Raw genomic sequence first — 19,477 nt, forward strand, 5'->3', positions numbered from 1 at the left:
ACTGGCACCTCTGGACAGTCGACAAGAGCTGGCACCTCTAGACAGGCGACAGGAGCTGGCACCTCTGGACAGGCGACAGGAGCTGGCACCTCTGGACAGGCGACAGGAGCTGGCACCTCAGGACAGGCGGCTAAAACTGGCACCTCAGGACAGGCGCTGAAACTAACAGATTAAACCTCATCCTAGGGAGCAACACAGGCTGAACAGTAGAAACGGGAGGCGCTGTGCATACAAATCCAGAATGAGAAGGTGAGTAAACTAAAGACAATTCTGTAGAATGTCATGGTCTGCAGAGTGGACAGTCTTGTAAAAAATATACATCACCGGCGCAGTAAAGACATAGTTTATTGGTCCTTCTGCTCCATCACGCTTCTTCGAACAGGTTAAAGCGTGGAGAACCTGGCGTTTGTTACATTGTTGATTGCAAACTTGTAGAGACATTATTGAGAGGTGCTGCTTGCACAGATCGATTTCATTGTTGCCTGGGAGAATCCATTTCTGGGCAAAGGTATCTTGATTCCACTATATTACTAGGTACAGACTCTGGAGGAAGTACTGAAGTTTGTTAGGAACCCCAGCAGCCAGTACCACAAAACCCAGAGTCTGCTCCGAAAGTCTGGTGTTCACTGTTGCCCCTAGTGGTGGGGACAGACTTGGCTGCAGACAAACGGAGGGTCGTGAGATGTGTACCGGCTGCGGAGAACCCAGGAAAGCAAAGTGAAATTCAGGCAAGGGTCGAGGGCCGGCAGCAGACAGCGTATCCAATAAACGAGTCAAGGTCAGAGGTTACAGGCAAAACAGCAGCCTAAGAGTCTAGGCAAAAGATCAAGTGGCACAGGTAATCAAACATAGTCAGATATCCAGGCAAGGGTCGGCAACAATAATAAGAATCCAATGGATAACGCTATAACTGGCAGGGAGGCTAAGCCCTCCCTGCCTTATATACTGACATGGGCCAATCAGGGCTTAGCCCTGTAATAATTGACAGAGTGGGGCCAACCAATAAGCAGGACTTGATCAATTAGCCCGCAGGCTAGACATTTAGTGCATGCGCCCGGTTACAGCACTTGCCGGGGCGCATCGCTTCATACACTTGGCGTTCGGCCATTGCCTTGACAACGGCCGGGCCCGAGTAACAGGAAATGACGTCCCAGCCGTGTCCATGACGACCGGGACGCTCGTCGGGGCAGGAAGTGAGTCGCGGCGGTGCCCGGGCCGCCGTGGTTCCTGACAAAGTGATGACTTTCTGCCTGGTATTGAAGCAAGAAAAACTTAGAATGGAAACTGGAAGTTGTTTAAGCACCTTAATTAGCAAAGTAGAGACTTGAGAAATTTGAGAGCGGTGTTGGAAAATGTCCACTTGGAGCATCTGGAAAAGGGAAATTTCGGAAGAAAAAGTAGCCATGGTCTTAGGACGTTGATTACTGAGTTAATAAACCAGTATCTTGGGAATCCTCATATAAGGGTGGAAAACTTGCAACAGCAGGCTCGATTTTGTGGCCAGAATATACTGTCAGGGTTTCCAATATAAGACCACAGAGAGAGCGTAGGGAACTAAGTGGTTTTTATTAAACAACGGTTGCACAGGTTTCATGATACAAGTAAACAACAGATGCAGAATGCGATGGTCTGCAGGACTTTACCACGGAGTAGTGGAGATGACAAACAAGGTGCGATGGTCTGCGGAGCAAGGCACTGAAGGTAACGGACACAGGATGTGATGGTCTGCAGGACTTTACCACGAAGTAGTGGAGATGACACACAAGGTGCGATGGTCTGGGAAGCAAGGCACTGAATGTAACGGATACAGGATGTAATAGTCTGCAGGACTTTACCACGAGGTAGTGGAGACTGCTAGTAACAATCTGCAATAGGTTAATCTTCTGTAATACTGGAGAGCTGAAAACAGGAATTGGTGGTAATACTCTGCAACCGGAAATAAAGTTTGCAGCTCTCCCTGAAATTCCGAAACAGGGATCTATTTCCAGAGAACCGATCCGGCAAGTTCATCTTAGGTTCACAGGTGGAACTCGGAGCGGGTTGTGAAGTTTTTTCGGCTTCCTCTTGAACGGACAATCGCTCAGCCAATCCCTGGATCATCTGGTACAAGGACTCAACATGGCCTGCTAAGGCTTGTGCCGGAGACGGTGTGGATCCGCTTCCATACATCACAATGTCGTCTCAGTGGGCCGGTTATAATGTTAGGAACCCCTCCAGCCGGCACAACACAACCCGGAATCTACTCTGCCAATCAGATGTTCACTGGAGCCCCTGATGGTGGGGACAGACTGGGCCGCAGACTGACAGAGGGTAGTGAAGTGTGTATCGGCTGGGGAGAACCCAGGCAAAGGGAGTGAGGTCCACGCAGAGGTCAAGGGCCGGCAGCAGACAACAGTATCGGAAAACAAGCTGAGGTCAGGGGTCACAAGCAGATAGCAGAAACAGTAAACAGGCCAGAGATCAGGGTCACAGGATGCACAAGCGAAGTCCAATTCAAAGCCAAGGGTCATACATGGGAAATCATTAGCGGTTTCAGAGGACAGGAACGGGAACAAGCAGGTCAGCAGACTGGAGTACAGAAGCTATAACTGGCAATGAGGCAGCAGGCCTCATTGCCTTAAATACTGTGAGCAGCCAATCAGAGCCTGGCTCTGAGAATACACAGCCCCTTGAATAAATACTTTAATGAATTAATTAGCCCACAGGCTGGTAATGTGCATGCGCCCGACACAGCCTCACCGCCGGGACGCGGCGCCAGACAGAAGGCGTCCGACCGTTGCCCTGGCAACAGCCGGCTCCTGGCCAGAAGTGACGTCCCAGTCGTCATAGCGACGGCCGGGACGCAGGTGAGTGAGTTGCGGCGGCTGGGCACCGCTGCGGCTCGCAACAGTACTCTTCCGGGAGCTTCCCAGAAATTCCGGGAGAGTAGGCAAATATGCTATTAAATAATGTCAACTATTGTACTGTGATTTTGCGTCATGTCAACTATTTTACTGTGATTCTGCCACTTTTCCTAGACCTGGACAGACTGTGGTTCTCTGCTGTGCACACCTCAGCCTCACTGTTTTTGCTGTCTGTTTTCCTTTGCTTGACTGTCTTTTCAAAATAAAGAGTTATAAGTAAACAAATAAGGACATACATTTAAAATGTTGGTAGGCTTAACATGTCATGCCAATTGTTTAGTGTGTTTTATACAAAGTAATTGAGGTAAATTTCTAAGTTGAATATGCAAGGCGATAGGGGATATTTTTAATTTATTGCATGTGATTTTTTAACTAGCACTTTCACTTTGTCAGTGCAAAATTTACACTTTTAATTTTTTTTATATTTTTTTGGCAGTCCTTCTGTATTTTTCCTCTTTCTGTGTACATGTGAAATTAAGAAGCTAGAAGCAGAATATCTTGGAATCAATTAGCTGTGTAAAGTAGCTTGCTAGCAGAAAAATAAAAAGCAAGAAAAAAAGAAGACTTCATTAATTGAAAGGCTCAGATTCATTTATCATTGAATAAGTATGGACACAAAAGAGGGAGAAAGACAACAAAGAGAGAACAGGGCAAGCATTTCGAAAGATTTACCTAGCACAAATGCATAATTCATTAGAATAGTGCTAATAAGATTTATTTTCTTGCTGTAGTTGATTTGCATATGATTGCCCTCATATATTGGAAAAAGCATTCCAAATCAGTCACAAAAAGTGTATAGTATGTTTTTACAACCGTGCTATTTCTGATTATTAGTCCAGCAATTGAGCTTATTTTTGCTTCATGCTACAGGCCTGAATCATTATGGAGAGCAAAGCAAAAAGAAGGAGTAACTTTGCACCTCGGCATAACCATGTTGCATTGGAGGGGGAGGTAAATTTAAAATGTTGGGGTAGGGCATGTCCTAGATTAACTTTAAATTTCAGTGTAAACAATAAAGTTATTAAGTATTTGTGTGCTACATGAAAAAAAGTTATTTTTTTCTTTACGTGCAAAAAAATAAACTAAATTTACTCCTTTTTTGCCTTACTCTCCTTAATGCCTCAGGCCCTATATGTACAATATTGTTATCACTGGTGAACACTTAATTTTACATTTTGCATACATCTATACTTTTGCATATGAAAAAACTTGTTTGGTATGTAGGCGTTTTAGCAAACAATAGGGCTTGTGGTTGTGAGTAGGGAATATTTTGAGAATGAATGCATGAAAAAAATAAGTGAAAAATGTGAATTAAATCTCGCAAAACAAATTATTTTGCCATGTGAATTATTTGCATTTGTGTTTGAGAACATTGAAGTGCCCCCTTAAACAAAATTGACCATGAATATTCTTTTGCTGCCAAAGTATTCCAAACTTGTAAAAATAAAACAGAATAGTACATCAAGCTCTAAATCTGTAGCTCAGCTAACATGGAAAGGTTTTCATGTATTTCTACACATTAGAATTATGTGACTGACAGAAGGTTCTTCAATCTGACAACAACTCACAGAACATAGGAAAGAAGAAAAGACCACTTATAGTGCAATATGTCTTTGACAAAGGGCCAATATTATCACTATTTTTCCATCTCGTTTCCACTTTATGAATACCCCAAAATTGTTTTATCTGCTCAGCTTTGCATATCAAGAATAGAGATTAAACATACTTGCCAACTCTCCCGGAATGTCCGGGAGACTCCTGCATTTTGCGAGAGTCTCCCGGACTCCCGGGCGAGTGTGGCAATATCCTGGATCTGCCCACTTCACTAGGAATTGCCCACTTCCTAGTGAAGTGGGCAGAATTAGCTCCCAAATGCAGCGATTCCCGGTGAATCGCGGCGTCTGAACCCCGCCCCCGCTGTCACATGACGCGTTTGCATCATTACGTCACGGGGGCGGGTCCAAAATGACGCACATTTTGGGGCCCCACCCCCATCACGCCCACCTCTCCCGGAAACCAACTTTGTCAAGTTGGTAAGTATGAGATTAAATGGATTTTCACACTTTGAACTCTTATCCCCAAGGGCTGAATGCAGTGGTTCATGTAATTCATTTATGGTCTAATGTGAGTGGAAGGATTGCACCTGTCATAATTTTTGTGCAATTCTTCCTTATGTAAATTTTTCATGTGATATGTGTTTAATCACTATAAAATGACCAATATTGGAAATTTTAGGTCAACATGCACATGTAATGTTAGATCAAAAGTGTCAGTTTGTTATTTCACATCTGTTTTGGGATGTGGTCCTGTTTGTAAATTATTTAGATTTTTTTTTTAAATGAATTTGAATTTTTGTTATGTGTTAACACTAGAAACCTCATTGATATATGTCCCTTTTTTTGAGGCACATTGTAAGAATTTTGAAATAAGAATCTGAATCCAGTAGGATGATGGGACCATGAAAGTCATGTTTTATTGTATGGATGTAATATGTAATTTTTTGTTCAATAATTTTCATCTGTTTGTAACATCCATGTTATTTTCGTGGTACAAAGAATTTTTTATGCATTGTTATTTGCTATCAGTCTCCATTTTGGTTGACGGAGCGATGAGATAATATTTTTCCAAGCAATTAAGGAAGTGCTCCTTCGGAGCAGAAGGCGCCGTATCTACCAAGCCTCAGTTTGATGACAGTGAGCGATTTTAATGGTTAATGTGGACGGAAAAGGACTATAAATAACGTTAAATTTCATACGGAAGTTAGCCTTGAGAACAGGCCCGGTGCTACCATTAGGCAGAGTTAGGCAGCTACCTAGGGCGCCGGACCTTTGAGGGCGCCTCCCGCCCCCTAACCAATGATGGCACAAGCATAAAATAACATTTTAAAAAATATTAAGTTACACAGATGCCGGCACTGCTTTGTCGGGTTCCGCGCCGGCATCATTATTCAGGCGCACTTCACCTGGAGGATGAATAATACACGGTCAGGTGTGTCCGGCAGTTCTCACTGTGATTGGCTGTAGCTCGTACTGTCAGGGTATTGGTGACCTGTGATTGGCCTGTAAACTTGCCGCTCATGACCCCTCTGATCTCAGTGTAGCCGTTCAATCAGCGATGGATTCGGGAGGTGCCACGGAGCAGGGGCAGCTTTGCAGCTGCTGCAACATAGTGTGTGTGTGAATAATGTGAGCTGAAACTATTGCAGGAGCGGCAGCAGATGCGCGTGTGACAGGCACTGTGGGGAGGGGGTAAACAGACTCTCTCGGCATATCCCTGTATTTAATCTGAAGGGGGAACAGGGGTCATCCAGCACCACATGATTTGCTGGGCACCTCACTCTGACCCTCATTTGCATTTCTCCTCTGCTGGAGCACCTCTCTTCCTTGCACCTGCACATGATGCTGGCAGCCTGGGACTGAAAGTAAGTATGTCTTGGTAAACAATGGAGTATCAGGCTTTTCAGTATGTTTAGTCCTTCTTACCCTCTGTCCTGTAATTTCCATTCATTCTTTCCGCCCTTCCCCTTGCCTTTCTACCCTTCCCCTGACTTTGCCAGTCTCTCTGCTCTTTCCTCATCTGCGCCACCCACTCTGCCCTTTCCCCATCTGTGCCAGCTTCACTGCACTTCCCCATCTGTGCCAGTTTCTCTGCCGTTACCCTGTCTGCAACACCCCCTCCTCTGTGTGTGCCAGCCTCTCCTTCTACTGTCTGTACCCCATCTGTCTCCCCTTCTCCTGCCTGTGCCAGTTTCTCCCCTTCCTCTTTCTGTGCCAGTCTCTGTCCCTCTGTCTCCTCATCTGGGCCTCTGGGGGGTGGTATTGGAGTAATGTGTGGGGAGAATGGTGCGGCACTTGCCAGCTTATTGTAAGATGTTATATATTTTTTTTTAAATCTAACATTTGGAAACCCACCTCTAGATATCCAGTGTTTGCCCCTGGGACAGCGTTCTGCATCAGACATCGACACATCTGGACTGCAGACTTACCTGCCAACCAGGAGGAGGTTCGAGTTATTATATGTTTTTACAAAAGCCAAGTGTTTGAGGTAGTGGATATTGGAGGAGGGCGATTGGTTGAAGCTTTGCCTAGGGCGCAGAGAATCCTTTCAGCGGCCCCGCTTGAGAAAGACTCAGAAAAGAAGAGTCAAAACGCGCTGGGAGTTATTCAATTCACCGGCTTTCAGAAGCGTTGTGCAATCGAAAGAGGGGACATTCTTTTCGAGGAGTGCACCAACATCGTGTTCACTTCCTGTCTTCTTTTTTGTCCGGTACGAGTCCGATTGTATACAATTTTATTGTCTTTAAGCATTTGGTTTTATTGGATTTAGTATGTATTTTAAATTAAAGGTAATGCACTAGATTCCCTTTTCCGTTTTTTTCTTATGGGATTTGGAGAACATATTCCAGCAAGGATCTGAAAACCAGAAGGATAATCTCCTTCACACTGTAAGCACAGGTCCTTAGGGACAGAACACAAGTGGAGTTCATCTTTGTTGCGCTATTATCACGGTGGAAGGAGTAATTTTTTCTTCATTGGTGTGGGATCACAGTACAATTATAAAGACAAGTAGTGTTGGACATACTACACTATAAGTGGTCTATTTTTCTTTCCTATGTTCTGTGAGTTGTTGTCAGATTGAAGAACTTTCCATCAGTCACATAATTCCAGTGTGTACAAATACATGAAAACCTTCCCATGTCAGCTGTGCTACAGATTTAGCGCTTGATGTACGTATTCTGTTTTATTTTTACATTTAGCTCATTAGGGATTTTGTGGAGTCTCTTTCTACGTGCTCGGCTGCAGATCTGTCGGCGCGCCCCATATTTGTGTTGTTTATTTTAAAGTGTTCCAGGCTATTTGTGTCTGAAGTGGACATTACATTTTTCAAAATTTTAATGCAAATTAATTGAGCCCTCAATTCTCTTTGCACAAAAAGCAGGAATTCCTAAGTTCAGCTTCCTATTCATACCTATAAAAAGCACAAAAATAAATCAGGCGCTAAAAATCAGAAACAGCACATATGCCCGACCTGCAGCTCTCCCAAACAGATATCTGGGTATGGTATAGAACAATAAAACAAAAAAATAGAGAGCGCTATCGTGGCAACACATTTAATAATTACTATTAAAACAATTAAAAGCAAAGAGATATATATGCATCAATCAGCCATCAATATTATCAACGGAATCTTGGAGCAATTAGATCTCATGAAAGGTCTAAGCAGAGTATGAACAGACACTTATTCACCGATATTGACCAAGATTTAACTTGGATGAATTAAATAATTCAATTTAATTCATACAAGTGAATTAAATATTGGCAAATAAATATTTATTTTCCAATATTTAACTTATTATTTTATAAAATTTCTATTATCTTTTTGGCCGGTCGTTTTGGTTTGTTTACCTCTATTGCTATGATGAGGTACGTATTTTATTTACAATACACTTGGGAGACAATGAACAATATGAATCATACACTGATTGGTCGAGCGGGATCATGTGACTGCTAGCTCGTCATATAAACAGCACCTCTTTTAGTCTTTTTTTTTAATTACCTCTGATGAAACCATTATGCTAAACGGAGAAACACGTCAGGTTAACGAGCTGACAAAGATTTTATATCAATTGGATCTGGAGCTTTGACCTTATTTAACCCCAGGGTTATACCATCTCTCGGATAAGTTCTTTGCTGGACTGGGAAGGATAAGTACTTGCAATTATTTCTAAATACCAGATGAACAATCTGCTGCGGTGTTTGTCCATATGCTAATGGATCTGACTGTCTATGTGCAACATTTTCTTTAAGTATGCTTATGAAATTATACATAATCCTTTTTGTCTTAGCTAAGGAGAATTTGAATCTATACCAGCGGGTTAAATTGTTTGTTCACATTTTATTCAAGTTAAATCTTGGTCAATATCGGTGAATAAGTGTCTGTTTATACTCTGCTTAGACCTTTCATGAGATCCTATTCATACCTCACTTTAACTGAAGTTGTTCTTGCTTAACATTTTGATGTCATAAGTCCAGGGAGAACCCTGCTGTTCATTAATAATATTATGTTCAATATGTACAGAAAACTTAAATCACACTAGTGTGCATTTTATAAAGGTGTATTGCTATGATACCAAATACAAATTGTCCAACATGAAAGAAACCAAAAAGAATTACAGTTCCAAAGAGTCCTTGTGCACCTTTTATTTTTAGAAATTATGTTCTTTTTTGAAAATTTGGATTAAAATTGAAAATCAATCAACCAAGAAAAACATCTCTCATACAAACCTTCCACTACCAAATAGAAGATAGTACCTTGGCCCTATATAAGAAATGAAGGTCCCTGGTTTATTCTGGACAATTCCGGAGTCAGTGACTGTGTTCTCCATGGTATAGGCAGAATTTCTCCTCAGGAATTAACATTCTGCATTGGCTCCTCAGAATCATAATCTAAGGCAAGTTTACAGTTTAAGCAGCAAGTTAACATTATATCTACTTCGGTCAAAGTTAAATTGCCAATTACATAGACTTTTCCAGGTAATCTGGTGCTGGATAGCCAACCATATAAGCATTTCAGAAATATAAATATTTTCCTGAAAATCTACTATCCCACAGAGTAATTACATAATATATTTATGTATAGGGTTTAGCAACCTTTTAAAACTAAATCACTGCAACAAAAATATACTGAAATAATACATCTGATCCGATTGACATGAGGGCTAAATTGTGGAGATCAAAACCAAAAGTCAATAACTATGATGTCCCTATGATGTCCCAAATGGAGATACTAATTTTAATTGTACTCTATTATTCCGTTTCAGTGAACCATAGCTTCACCTTGCATCACTGAAAACGTTAAAAAGTTTTGTAGCAACCTGAAAAACATTTTGGGAAATTAACTTAAGGCTCGTGTGTCTTATAGAATGAGTTGTATAAACTTTTATAAGTGTAACTCTGTTTAAAAGTTCCTGGTTGTTGTAGAGCTGCCAGTGTCTGAACAAGACTACATCGCATGTTTTGTCTGTTATTACGCCTAAGACCTAACTAGTCTTCATTTAAAGGACTTCTTACTCCCATAGAAGAAATGGGTACCTGGTTGCCCCAGAACATAAGTGCACATTGACACACGTGAACACTAACAAGATTATAAAACACACGTGGAAGCTAACTTTAAAGCAGGACTGAATGCTAACAAAACCAATACAAACCTGGTATAAAATCAGTACACAGAAATAAGGATGAGCGGGCTCGGATTTTCTAAATCCGAACACCCCCGAACAGTGCGGATCCGAGCCCGATCCGAGCACTGTTCGGGTATTCCCGCCGATCACAAAACTCAAAACGAGGCATTTCGTCATAATCCCGCCGTCGGATCTCGCGAGATTCGGATTCTTTATATTCCCCGCTGGCCGCCGCCATCTTCACTCGGGCATTGATCAGGGAAGAGGGAGGGTGTGTTAGTGGTATCCTCTGTCCTGCTCATTCCTGTGGTTCTGTCCTGGTCAGTCCAGTGGTGGTGTCCTGTGCTCTGTCCTGCTCAGTCCAGTGGTGGTGTCCTGTGCTCTGTCCTGCTCAGTCCAGTCGTGGTGCTGCCATTATTCCAGTGGTGCTGTCCTGTGTCCAGTACAGTGGTACTGCTATAGAAGTTCACTGATCCTGCAGTATAAATCCATTGGTACTGCAATATAATAACTACGTTCACTGATCCTGCAGTATAAGTCCATTGGTACTGCAATATAATAACTACGTTCATTGATCCTGCAATATAAGTCCATTGGTACTGCAATATAATAACTACGTTCACTGATCCTGCAGTATAAGTCCATTGGTACTGCAATATAATAACTACGTTCACTGATCCTGCAGTATAAGTCCATTGGTACTGGAAAATAATAACTACGTTCACTGATCCTGCAGTATAAGTCCATTGGTACTGCAATATAACTCCAGTCCAGTGGTACTCTCCTGTGCCGCATATCATTTTTAAAGGCTTTGCAGAGTGTGTGTGGTTTAGTGGTATGCTCTCTTGTGCTGCATATAATGGAGAACAAAAATTTGAAGGATAAAGTAGGGAAAGATCAAGAACCACTTCTTCCTAATGCTGAAGCTGCTACCACTAGTCATGACATAGACAATGAAATGCCATCAACGTCGTCTGCCAAAGCCGATGCCCAATTTCATATTAGAGGGCATGTAAAATCCAAAAAGCCAAAGGTCACTAAAATGATCAAAAAAAAAGAAATTAAAATCATCTGAGAAACGTAAACTTGCCAATATGCCATTTATGACACGGAGTGGCAAGGAACGGCTTAGGCCCTGGCCCGTGTTCATGACTAGTGGTTCAGCTTCACACAACGATCAAAGCCCTCCTCTTACCCCCCCTCTAAAAAATTTAAGAGAGTTAAGCTGTCATCAACAACACAGCAAACAACTCTGCCTTCTAAAGAGATGGCATCACAAATCCCCAAGGCGAGTCCAAGGGTGTTGTTGGTTGCGAAGCCTGACCTTCCCATCACTGTACGGGAAGAGGTGGCTCCTTCCACCATTTGCAGCACGCCCTCTGCATATGCTGGAAGGATCACCCACAGTGCAGTTACAGATTTAGATAATGATGGTGTCAATGTTGTACACCGGGAGGAGGATATTGATGTAGCTGGCGCTGAGGAACTTGATGAGGAGGATGCTGATGTGGTTATCTTAAATGAGGCACCAGGGGGGGAAACAGTTGTTGTCCATGGGACGAAAAAGGCCCATCGTCATGCCTGGGCAGAAGACCAAAAAATCCACCTCTTCGGTCTGGAATTATTTCTATCCCAATCCGGATAACAATTGTATTGCCATATGTAGCTTATGTAAAGCTGCAATAAGCAGGGGTAAGGATCTTGGCCACCTAGGGACATCCTCCCTTCTACATCACCTGAAGATCCTTCATAATTCAGTGTTTAGTTCAGGAACAGTGGCTAGGACCGTCAGCAGTCCAGGGACCCCTAAATCACTTGGTCCCGTTGTATCCACACCAGCAACACCCTCCTCGTCAATTTCCTCCTCAATCTGGATCGGAGATAGTCCTGCAGGCCACATCACCGGCATGACTGAGTCCTCTTCAATCCGGAATTCTTCCGGAGGATTATGTAGCGCTACGCCTACTACTGCCGCTGCTGCTGTTGCTGCTGTTAGTCGGTCATCTTCCCAGAGGGGAAGTCGCAAGACGGCTACGTCTTTCACAAAGGAATTGAATGTACAACAGTCGTTTGACATGAGCACGAAGTACGACAGCAGTCATCCTATTGCAAAGCGGATAACTGCGGGCTTGACAGCTATGTTAGTGTTAGACGTGCGTCCGGTGTCCGCCATCAGTGGAGTGGGATTTAGACAGTTGATGGAGGTATTTCGTCCCCGGTACCAAATCCCGTCTAGATTCCACTTCACTAGGCAGGCGATACCCGGGATGTACAGAGAAGAACGAAAAAGTGTCTTCAGTGCTCTGAAAAATGCGGTTGTACCCACTGTCCACTTAACCACGGACATGTGGACAAGTGGTTCAGGGCAAACTAAGGACTATATGACTGTGACAGCCCACTGGGTAGATCCGCAGCAACAGCAGCAGCAGCATCAGTAGCAGCATCTCCGAAACGCCTGCTCATTCCAAGGCAGGCAACGTTGTGTATCACCGGTTTCAGTAAGAGGCACAACGCTGACAACCTCTTAGAGAAACTGAGGGAAATAATCTCGCAGTGGCTTACCCCACTTACACTCTCCTGGGGATTTGTGGTGTCGGACAACGCCAGTAACATTGTGCGGGCATTACATATGGGCAATTTCCAGCACGTGCCATGTTTTGCCCACACAAAAAATTTGGTGGTGCAGCATTATCTGAAAAGTGATAGGGGTGTGCAGGATATGCTTGCGGTGGCCCGCAAAATTGCGGGACGCTTTCGGCATTCTGCCACTGCCTACCAAAGACTGGAGCAGCATCAAAAACGCCTGAACCTGCCTTGCCATCACCTCAAACAAGAGGTTGTGACGCGCTGGAACTCCACCCTCTATATGCTGCAGAGGATGGAGGAGCAGCAAAAGGCCATTCAAGCCTACGCAGCCACCTACGACATAGGCAAAGGAGTGGTGATGCGCCTGAGTCAAGCCCAGTGGAGACTGATTTCCGTGTTGTGCAAGGTTCTCCAGCCGTTTGAACTTGCCACACGAGAAGTCAGTTCCGACACTGCCAGCTTGAGTCAGGTCATTCCCCTGATCAGGCTGTTGCAGAAGCAGCTGGATAAAGTGAGGGAGGAACTGGTAAACCATTGCGATTCCACAAAGCAGGTAGCTCTTGTGGATGAAGCCCTTCGTACGCTTTGCCAGGATCCGAGGGTGGTCAGTCTTTTAAAGTCAGAGGAATACATTCTGGCCACCGTGCTCGATCCTCGGTTTAAAGCGTATGTTGTGTCTCTGTTTCCGGCGGACACAAGTCTACAGCGGTGCAAAGACCTGCTGATCAGGAGATTGTCTGAAGAGGACCGTGACATGGCAACAGCTCCTCCTTCATTTTCTCCCACACCTGTGGCTGCGAGGAAACAGCTGAGATTTCCTAAATGACCTGCTGGCGGGGATGCAGAGAACATCTGGTCCGGACTGAAGGATTGCCAACGAATGCTGACATGTCTACTGTCGCTGCATTGGATTCTGTCACCATTGAAAAAATGGTGGAGGATTACTTTGCTGACATCATCCAAGTAGACATGTCAGACAGTCCTTACTTGTACTGGCAGGAAAAAAAGGCAGTTTGGAAGCCCCTGTACAAACTGTGTCTATTTTACCTGAGTTGTCCCCCCTCCAGTGTGTACTCCGAAAAAGTTTTTAGTGCAGCGGGGAACCTGGTCAGTGAGCAGCGAAGGAGGTTGCTTCCGCAAAATGTTGAGAAGATGTTTATCAAAATGAATTATCAATTCTTCAATGAAGACCAGCAATGGTCTCCAGAGACTACAGAGGGACCTGTGATTGTGGAGTCCAGCGTGGATGAATTGATAATGTGTGAGGATGAGGAAGTACACACTGAAGGTGGCGAGGTATCAGAGGATGAGGATGAGGACGACATCTTGCCTCAGTAGAGCCAGTTTACTTTGTACAGGGAGAGATGAATAGCTTTTTTGTTTGTGGGGGCCCAAACAAACCAATCATTTCTGCCACAGTAGTTTGGTAGGCCCTGTCGCTGAAATGATTGGTTTGTTAAAGTGTGCATGTCCTTTTTCCGCAACATAAGGGTAGGTGTGAGGGCCCAAGGACAATTCCATCTTGCACCTCTTTTTTTGGCATTATGTGCTCTTTGGGGCCTAGCTTTTCAAACTGCCATCCTGTCTGCCACTGCAGTGCCACTCCTAGATGGGCCAAGTGTTTGTGCCGCCCACTTGTGTCGCTTAGCTTAGACATCCAGCTACCTCGGTGCAACCTTTTGACCTAAAAACAATATTGTGAGGTGTGAGGTATTCAGAATAGACTGGAAATGAGTGGAAATGAATGTTATTGAGGTTAATAATAGCGTTGGAGTGAAAAAAAAAAAAAAAAAAAAACCCCAAAAATCTGGATTTTAGCAGTTTTTATGCTTTTTAAAAAAAAATCAAAACCCAAAACCTTGAGGGGGGTGTTTTGGCAAAACCCATTAGAACCCAAAACCTGAAGATAATCAGAACCCAAAACCCAAAACACGAAAAGTGGCCGGTGCACATCCCTACACAGAAATGACTTTTGGTACGCATGGAAATGTTTGAAATAGATCCCATTATTTCCTTTGTATTTGATTAACTGGCATTGCTTGGGAATCAGAGCTCAGTGCAGGGTCTGTATAAAAGAATGCCTGCACTGATGCTCATTTCCTGCCTTTATTGGCATGAAATCAGTAAGAAAAAAAGCAAGCAAAATAATAGAGAAAAGAACATGTGGAAATAATCTCTTAACAAAATTACTTGGGACACAAGTGTCATTGCTTTGTGTACAACAGTGAGCAAAAAAAAATACAAGGCACATAGCCATATCGAGCTGGAGGATAATAACGAGAGTGTTAATGCAGCACACAAGCAAAAGTCTTACCCAAAACCAGAACAGGAAGGAGATTTGATTAATGTAAATGATAAAGGAGAGTTATGGTCCCAGCAGCTGACTGTTTTAAGATTTCTACAATGGCCTAGTCTTTTTTTATGCCTCCGCCATCATCTGACTCTTCTGCTTGCAACCATAACACATTAGATAGAGTAGATACACAGAAATGCCAGGTTAAAACAGCCACCAATATTCATTGATATTGGAGGCTGAAATTACTCTTTACAGTAATCACATGCACTTTCCCCACCACCAGATACAATTTTTATTCTGCTCCCTTATGTATCAATTGTTCACCACACCTCCTAAATTGTAAGTTCATTTGGTCAGGTCTTTACCTTCTGTTTCATGTCATTGTAGGTAATTTGCTTCTATTAGGATCTCCTCAAAGTACAGCGTTAAATAATATGTTGGTTCTTTATAAATGAAAGCCAATGAAATAAAAGACCGTTGATGTCCACCACGTGTCCCTTCATGTGTAATTCTATTGTAAAGTGCTTTAAAATACATTGTAGTTTTATTAATAAAAGTTGCAGGAACAGCAGTCAACACTTTCCAAATTATTAACAGATATTTATTTTTTTGGTGAATAAATATGTATTGTAAGTTAAAATGCATTTTTCTATTTTCTTTTACATTTCCTTTAGTATTAACTGTAAATATGAATGTACAGTATGTTGACTATGCAAACTGGCTTTTAAAATATATAATATTAGCAGTACTCCTAAATAAAAGAAAAACAGATAAATCAAATTTGCACTTACTGGTAAAAAGAAAAAGTTATTTTGCACAAGCCATTGTTTTTCTTCTGTAGACTCAGATGAACTTGAATTTGACCAGTTGGATATTGAATTTATAGAAATTAAAGTATTATCCAAGAAAAACTGTAACAAAGTGAGACTTTTGTTAGTTAGGTTTTATCTAGTTATCACCTTCTTACATGTATGACATTTTACTAACATAAAGGTCTGAAACAATCTTAACATAAAAGGCTTTTTTTACACATTGTAAACAATATGTATTTAAATTGTATCAGGTCAGATAAGAGCATATGGAAGCAGAATTGTCCCTGACACATTAAACAGACATTGATCATATTTATGTTTAATGTTACATGTTATTGTTTTACTTATTTGCATGAAGTTGTGTGAGAGGACTAGTATCAATTACTCATGAGTATTATGAAAAGTAAGAGGACGCAGGTCTACCAGTTTGTTCTAGTATTGTTGCCACAGACCGTGCAGCTCCAGCATGCAAAATATTCCAAAGAGAGCTATAACATTGTGCCAATCAAAAATCATTGTCTCAGTCACCCATTTATTTGTTATTTATCTATTTACTTCTACATATTTCGTTTTGTTTTATACTTATTTCATTTTATTGATTTATTTTTTTCTATCATTTGCATTATTTACATAGTTTGTATAAGCGATGTTTAGACACATAGTATGATTATTTTGTTATGATTATACAGTTTACCTACAAAGTAAGCTCTTCACTGAAAGACTGGTATTCAGTATGTACATAACCTCCAGCAGACATCCTTGTATCAGTTACCATGGTATCCCGGAGAGTAATTTACACTCTAAAATGTCTTCCTTCTTTTCAATAGCCCTACTGTGGAACAAATTGAATTAAAGAGCGCCGATATATGCTAAGTTTTTATGTTTATTCTTGGCCTATTGTGGTTCATGACGCACTGCATATACAACTTACCAGTCACACTGTTATATACAAAAAAACACATAGAACATTTACAACTTGCACCTTGGGATTTCAAACTCTTGATTATGTCAAAATTACACAGCCAAATGATGGTCGCCCCCCCCCCTCCCCCCCCCGTAGCAGCTAATTTGCATTTTTCCTGAAAGATAATGGCAAACAATGCAAAATACAGAGAGAGAAGCACAATTTTGCAACTGTTATTCTCTAGAATTGTTTGTATTAATAGCAATACAGTATATTGGATTCAATGTCTACTATGAGAAAGCATAAACCTTTAATGCCATGTTTCTTGTAAATAGAATGGCTAAGAAAGAAATGTGTACCATGGATATTCATTATTTGTTCTAAATGTGCTTATCTTATAAATATATATTTATAAATGTAGATAACAAGATGTAAACACTGGCGCTCAATGCAGTATTGTATATATGAAGTGGTAGATTCAAACCCACAAGTACACCTCTTCCACGTGAGGAGGCAGCCTTCCTTCAAAACTCTGGCTGGTAAGGCCGAAAATGGATATAATAGGTACAACAGAGGGAGGGCGCAATGGTGATGTTAACAGATTATACTGAACAAGGTGGGTGCAGAATAAATTGGCATAAGGATGTGATGCAAGTCTCTGGGTTGGTGTTCAACAGTAATGCAATTAAACCAGTTCTCAAATCCAAATGCTAGACAGAGTGACCAAATGTATCAAACACTGATGTGCAGAGAGTCAATTCTGATGCCGCAATAATGAGATGCAATTGCTACCCATGTGGAGCTTGCTAGACAATAGTAACACAGCTTACAATTCTCCAATCATATGTCAACAGAAGGTGATTTGTTATCTGGTGAACTGTACTACTACACACATCTCCCACTTATCCCTGTCCTTCTGTTGCACCTGGAGAGCACAGAATTAACCTTTATTGACAATGCATGGTGCTCTTAACCAATTAGAGCACTGTGTGCTGTCTACCAATTGTTAGTGACAGGGGACATACAAAATATCCATATATCCCCTTCCCAGACCTTTTCAAGTGAAGAATTATAATCACATACAAGTGATTTTATGCCGCCTCTACTGTGATGCTTTAGTTTGGTGGCTTAGTTAATTATATTTGTTGTTACTGTATTAACTTCCTATCCTTCCTGTCCTGCTCTGAAAATCCCTTAAAGTGTTTTAAAAATACAAAGGTTTCTAAATAAAGTGTCAGGCACCGTCCCTGCACTTTTCATATGTGCCGGGGACGGACACCTGTCTCCTGTGCCGAGCTGCATCCTGTTGCCTAGCAATGGGACATACTTCCGGATTGACGCTGAGCGCGTTTCCTTCCATCATATGTCGGCGGTCAGGTGCATCTGACTGCTGGAATCATGTCCTCCCAATCAGGGGCCACATGCATGTATTTAAGACCCCTCCTTCCTCCACCAACGTATTGGTTTCACCAGTTCCAGTGTTCCTGTCTCCAGTTCCCTAGTTCCTGTTGTTTGCTACTTTGGTCCTTACTCCTGGCTTGTTCCTGACCACTCTCTTGTCCTGCGATTTGGTTCTGTCTGCTATCTGGATCCTGAATTCTGGCTTGCCTCTGACCAACCCTTTGTATTTTCCTTGTGTATGGCACTATCGTTTGGTATTTGTTGTACAGTGCAAACGCACTCACCACCTATCTCCTTTCTATACACTACCTTAGGTTTTGAGGGTCACAATATAAAAGGGACCAGCATTGAACACACCCCATTTCCTTGAGAAAGTCCTTACTATAGGATGAAACACGTTGGTGGATATTGCTGACATCATATTGGATTTCACTGAGTGATTTTTTTATATTTCACGCTGTGGCCACAGCAATTGGGAGGTTTTTTTGCTGTGTCACATGACATATTGGATTTGTGGTCATGTGACCAGGGAGGCAGCCACACTAGCAACGGAACTGTCTGCACATAATACTCACAGAGTTCAGACTGGATCCCAAAATATAGTACTGACCATGATACTCCGAAGCAGCGCAACATATTGGCAGTGTTTGGCTATAGTGGATGTTCCTCTGGATTATTGCTTCATTACTAGGTATTGTATCCACTACCAGTAGCTAGTACTTTAGACTGCATTGTAAGTGACGTACTTTGACATCTTGCCTTTTTTCATTAGTCATCTATGTGAATGCCTCTTGGCAGCAGCAGCACGAATACAAGGGGGTAGGTTTCACCGCCAACCCTATGATTAGGTGTGTGTGCTCATTCGTATTGATTATCGTTAAGATAATTGTTTTTACAGTCTCACAATATAAGTCTCTATATTCTACTTTAGATCACTACAAACACTAATAAGGAAGCTTGTCCATCTTCTACACTGGATGCACATCATGGGGACAATCATCATCATCGCCATTTATTTATATAGCGCCACTGATTCCGCAGCGCTGTACAGAGAACTCATTCACAGCAGTCCCTGTCCCATTGGAGCTTACAGTCTAAATTCCCTAACTTACACGCACACACACACACGCACACACACAGACAGAGAGAGACTAGGGCCAATTTTGATAGCAGCCAATTAACCTACAAGTATGTTTTTGGATTGTGGGAGGAAAGCGGAGCACCCGGAGGAAACCCACGCAAACACTGGGAGAACATACAAACTCCACATAGATAAGGCCATGGTCGGGAATTGAACTCATGACCCCAGCGCTGTGAGGCAGAAGTGCTAACCACTTAGCCACCGTGCTTATGAGTATTGTTATACCTATTAGTGGACCATTTTTTGTTGATTTT

At 42.3% G+C, this 19,477-nt stretch overlaps 1 protein-coding gene across 1 annotated transcript in view; it reads right to left on the reverse strand.

Moving 5' to 3' along the window:
- ADCY2 (adenylate cyclase 2) overlaps window positions 1-19,477 on the reverse strand; it is a 1,242,889-nt gene that overhangs the window by 262,157 nt on the left and 961,255 nt on the right. Inside the window, exon 17 of the mRNA XM_075212755.1 lies at window positions 15,757-15,876. Coding sequence (XP_075068856.1) covers window positions 15,757-15,876 — 120 coding nt within the window. The remainder of the gene's footprint in view (window positions 1-15,756; window positions 15,877-19,477) is intronic.

This window comes from Mixophyes fleayi, chromosome 5, assembly GCF_038048845.1.
Source record: "Mixophyes fleayi isolate aMixFle1 chromosome 5, aMixFle1.hap1, whole genome shotgun sequence".
Taxonomy (NCBI): domain Eukaryota; kingdom Metazoa; phylum Chordata; class Amphibia; order Anura; family Limnodynastidae; genus Mixophyes; species Mixophyes fleayi.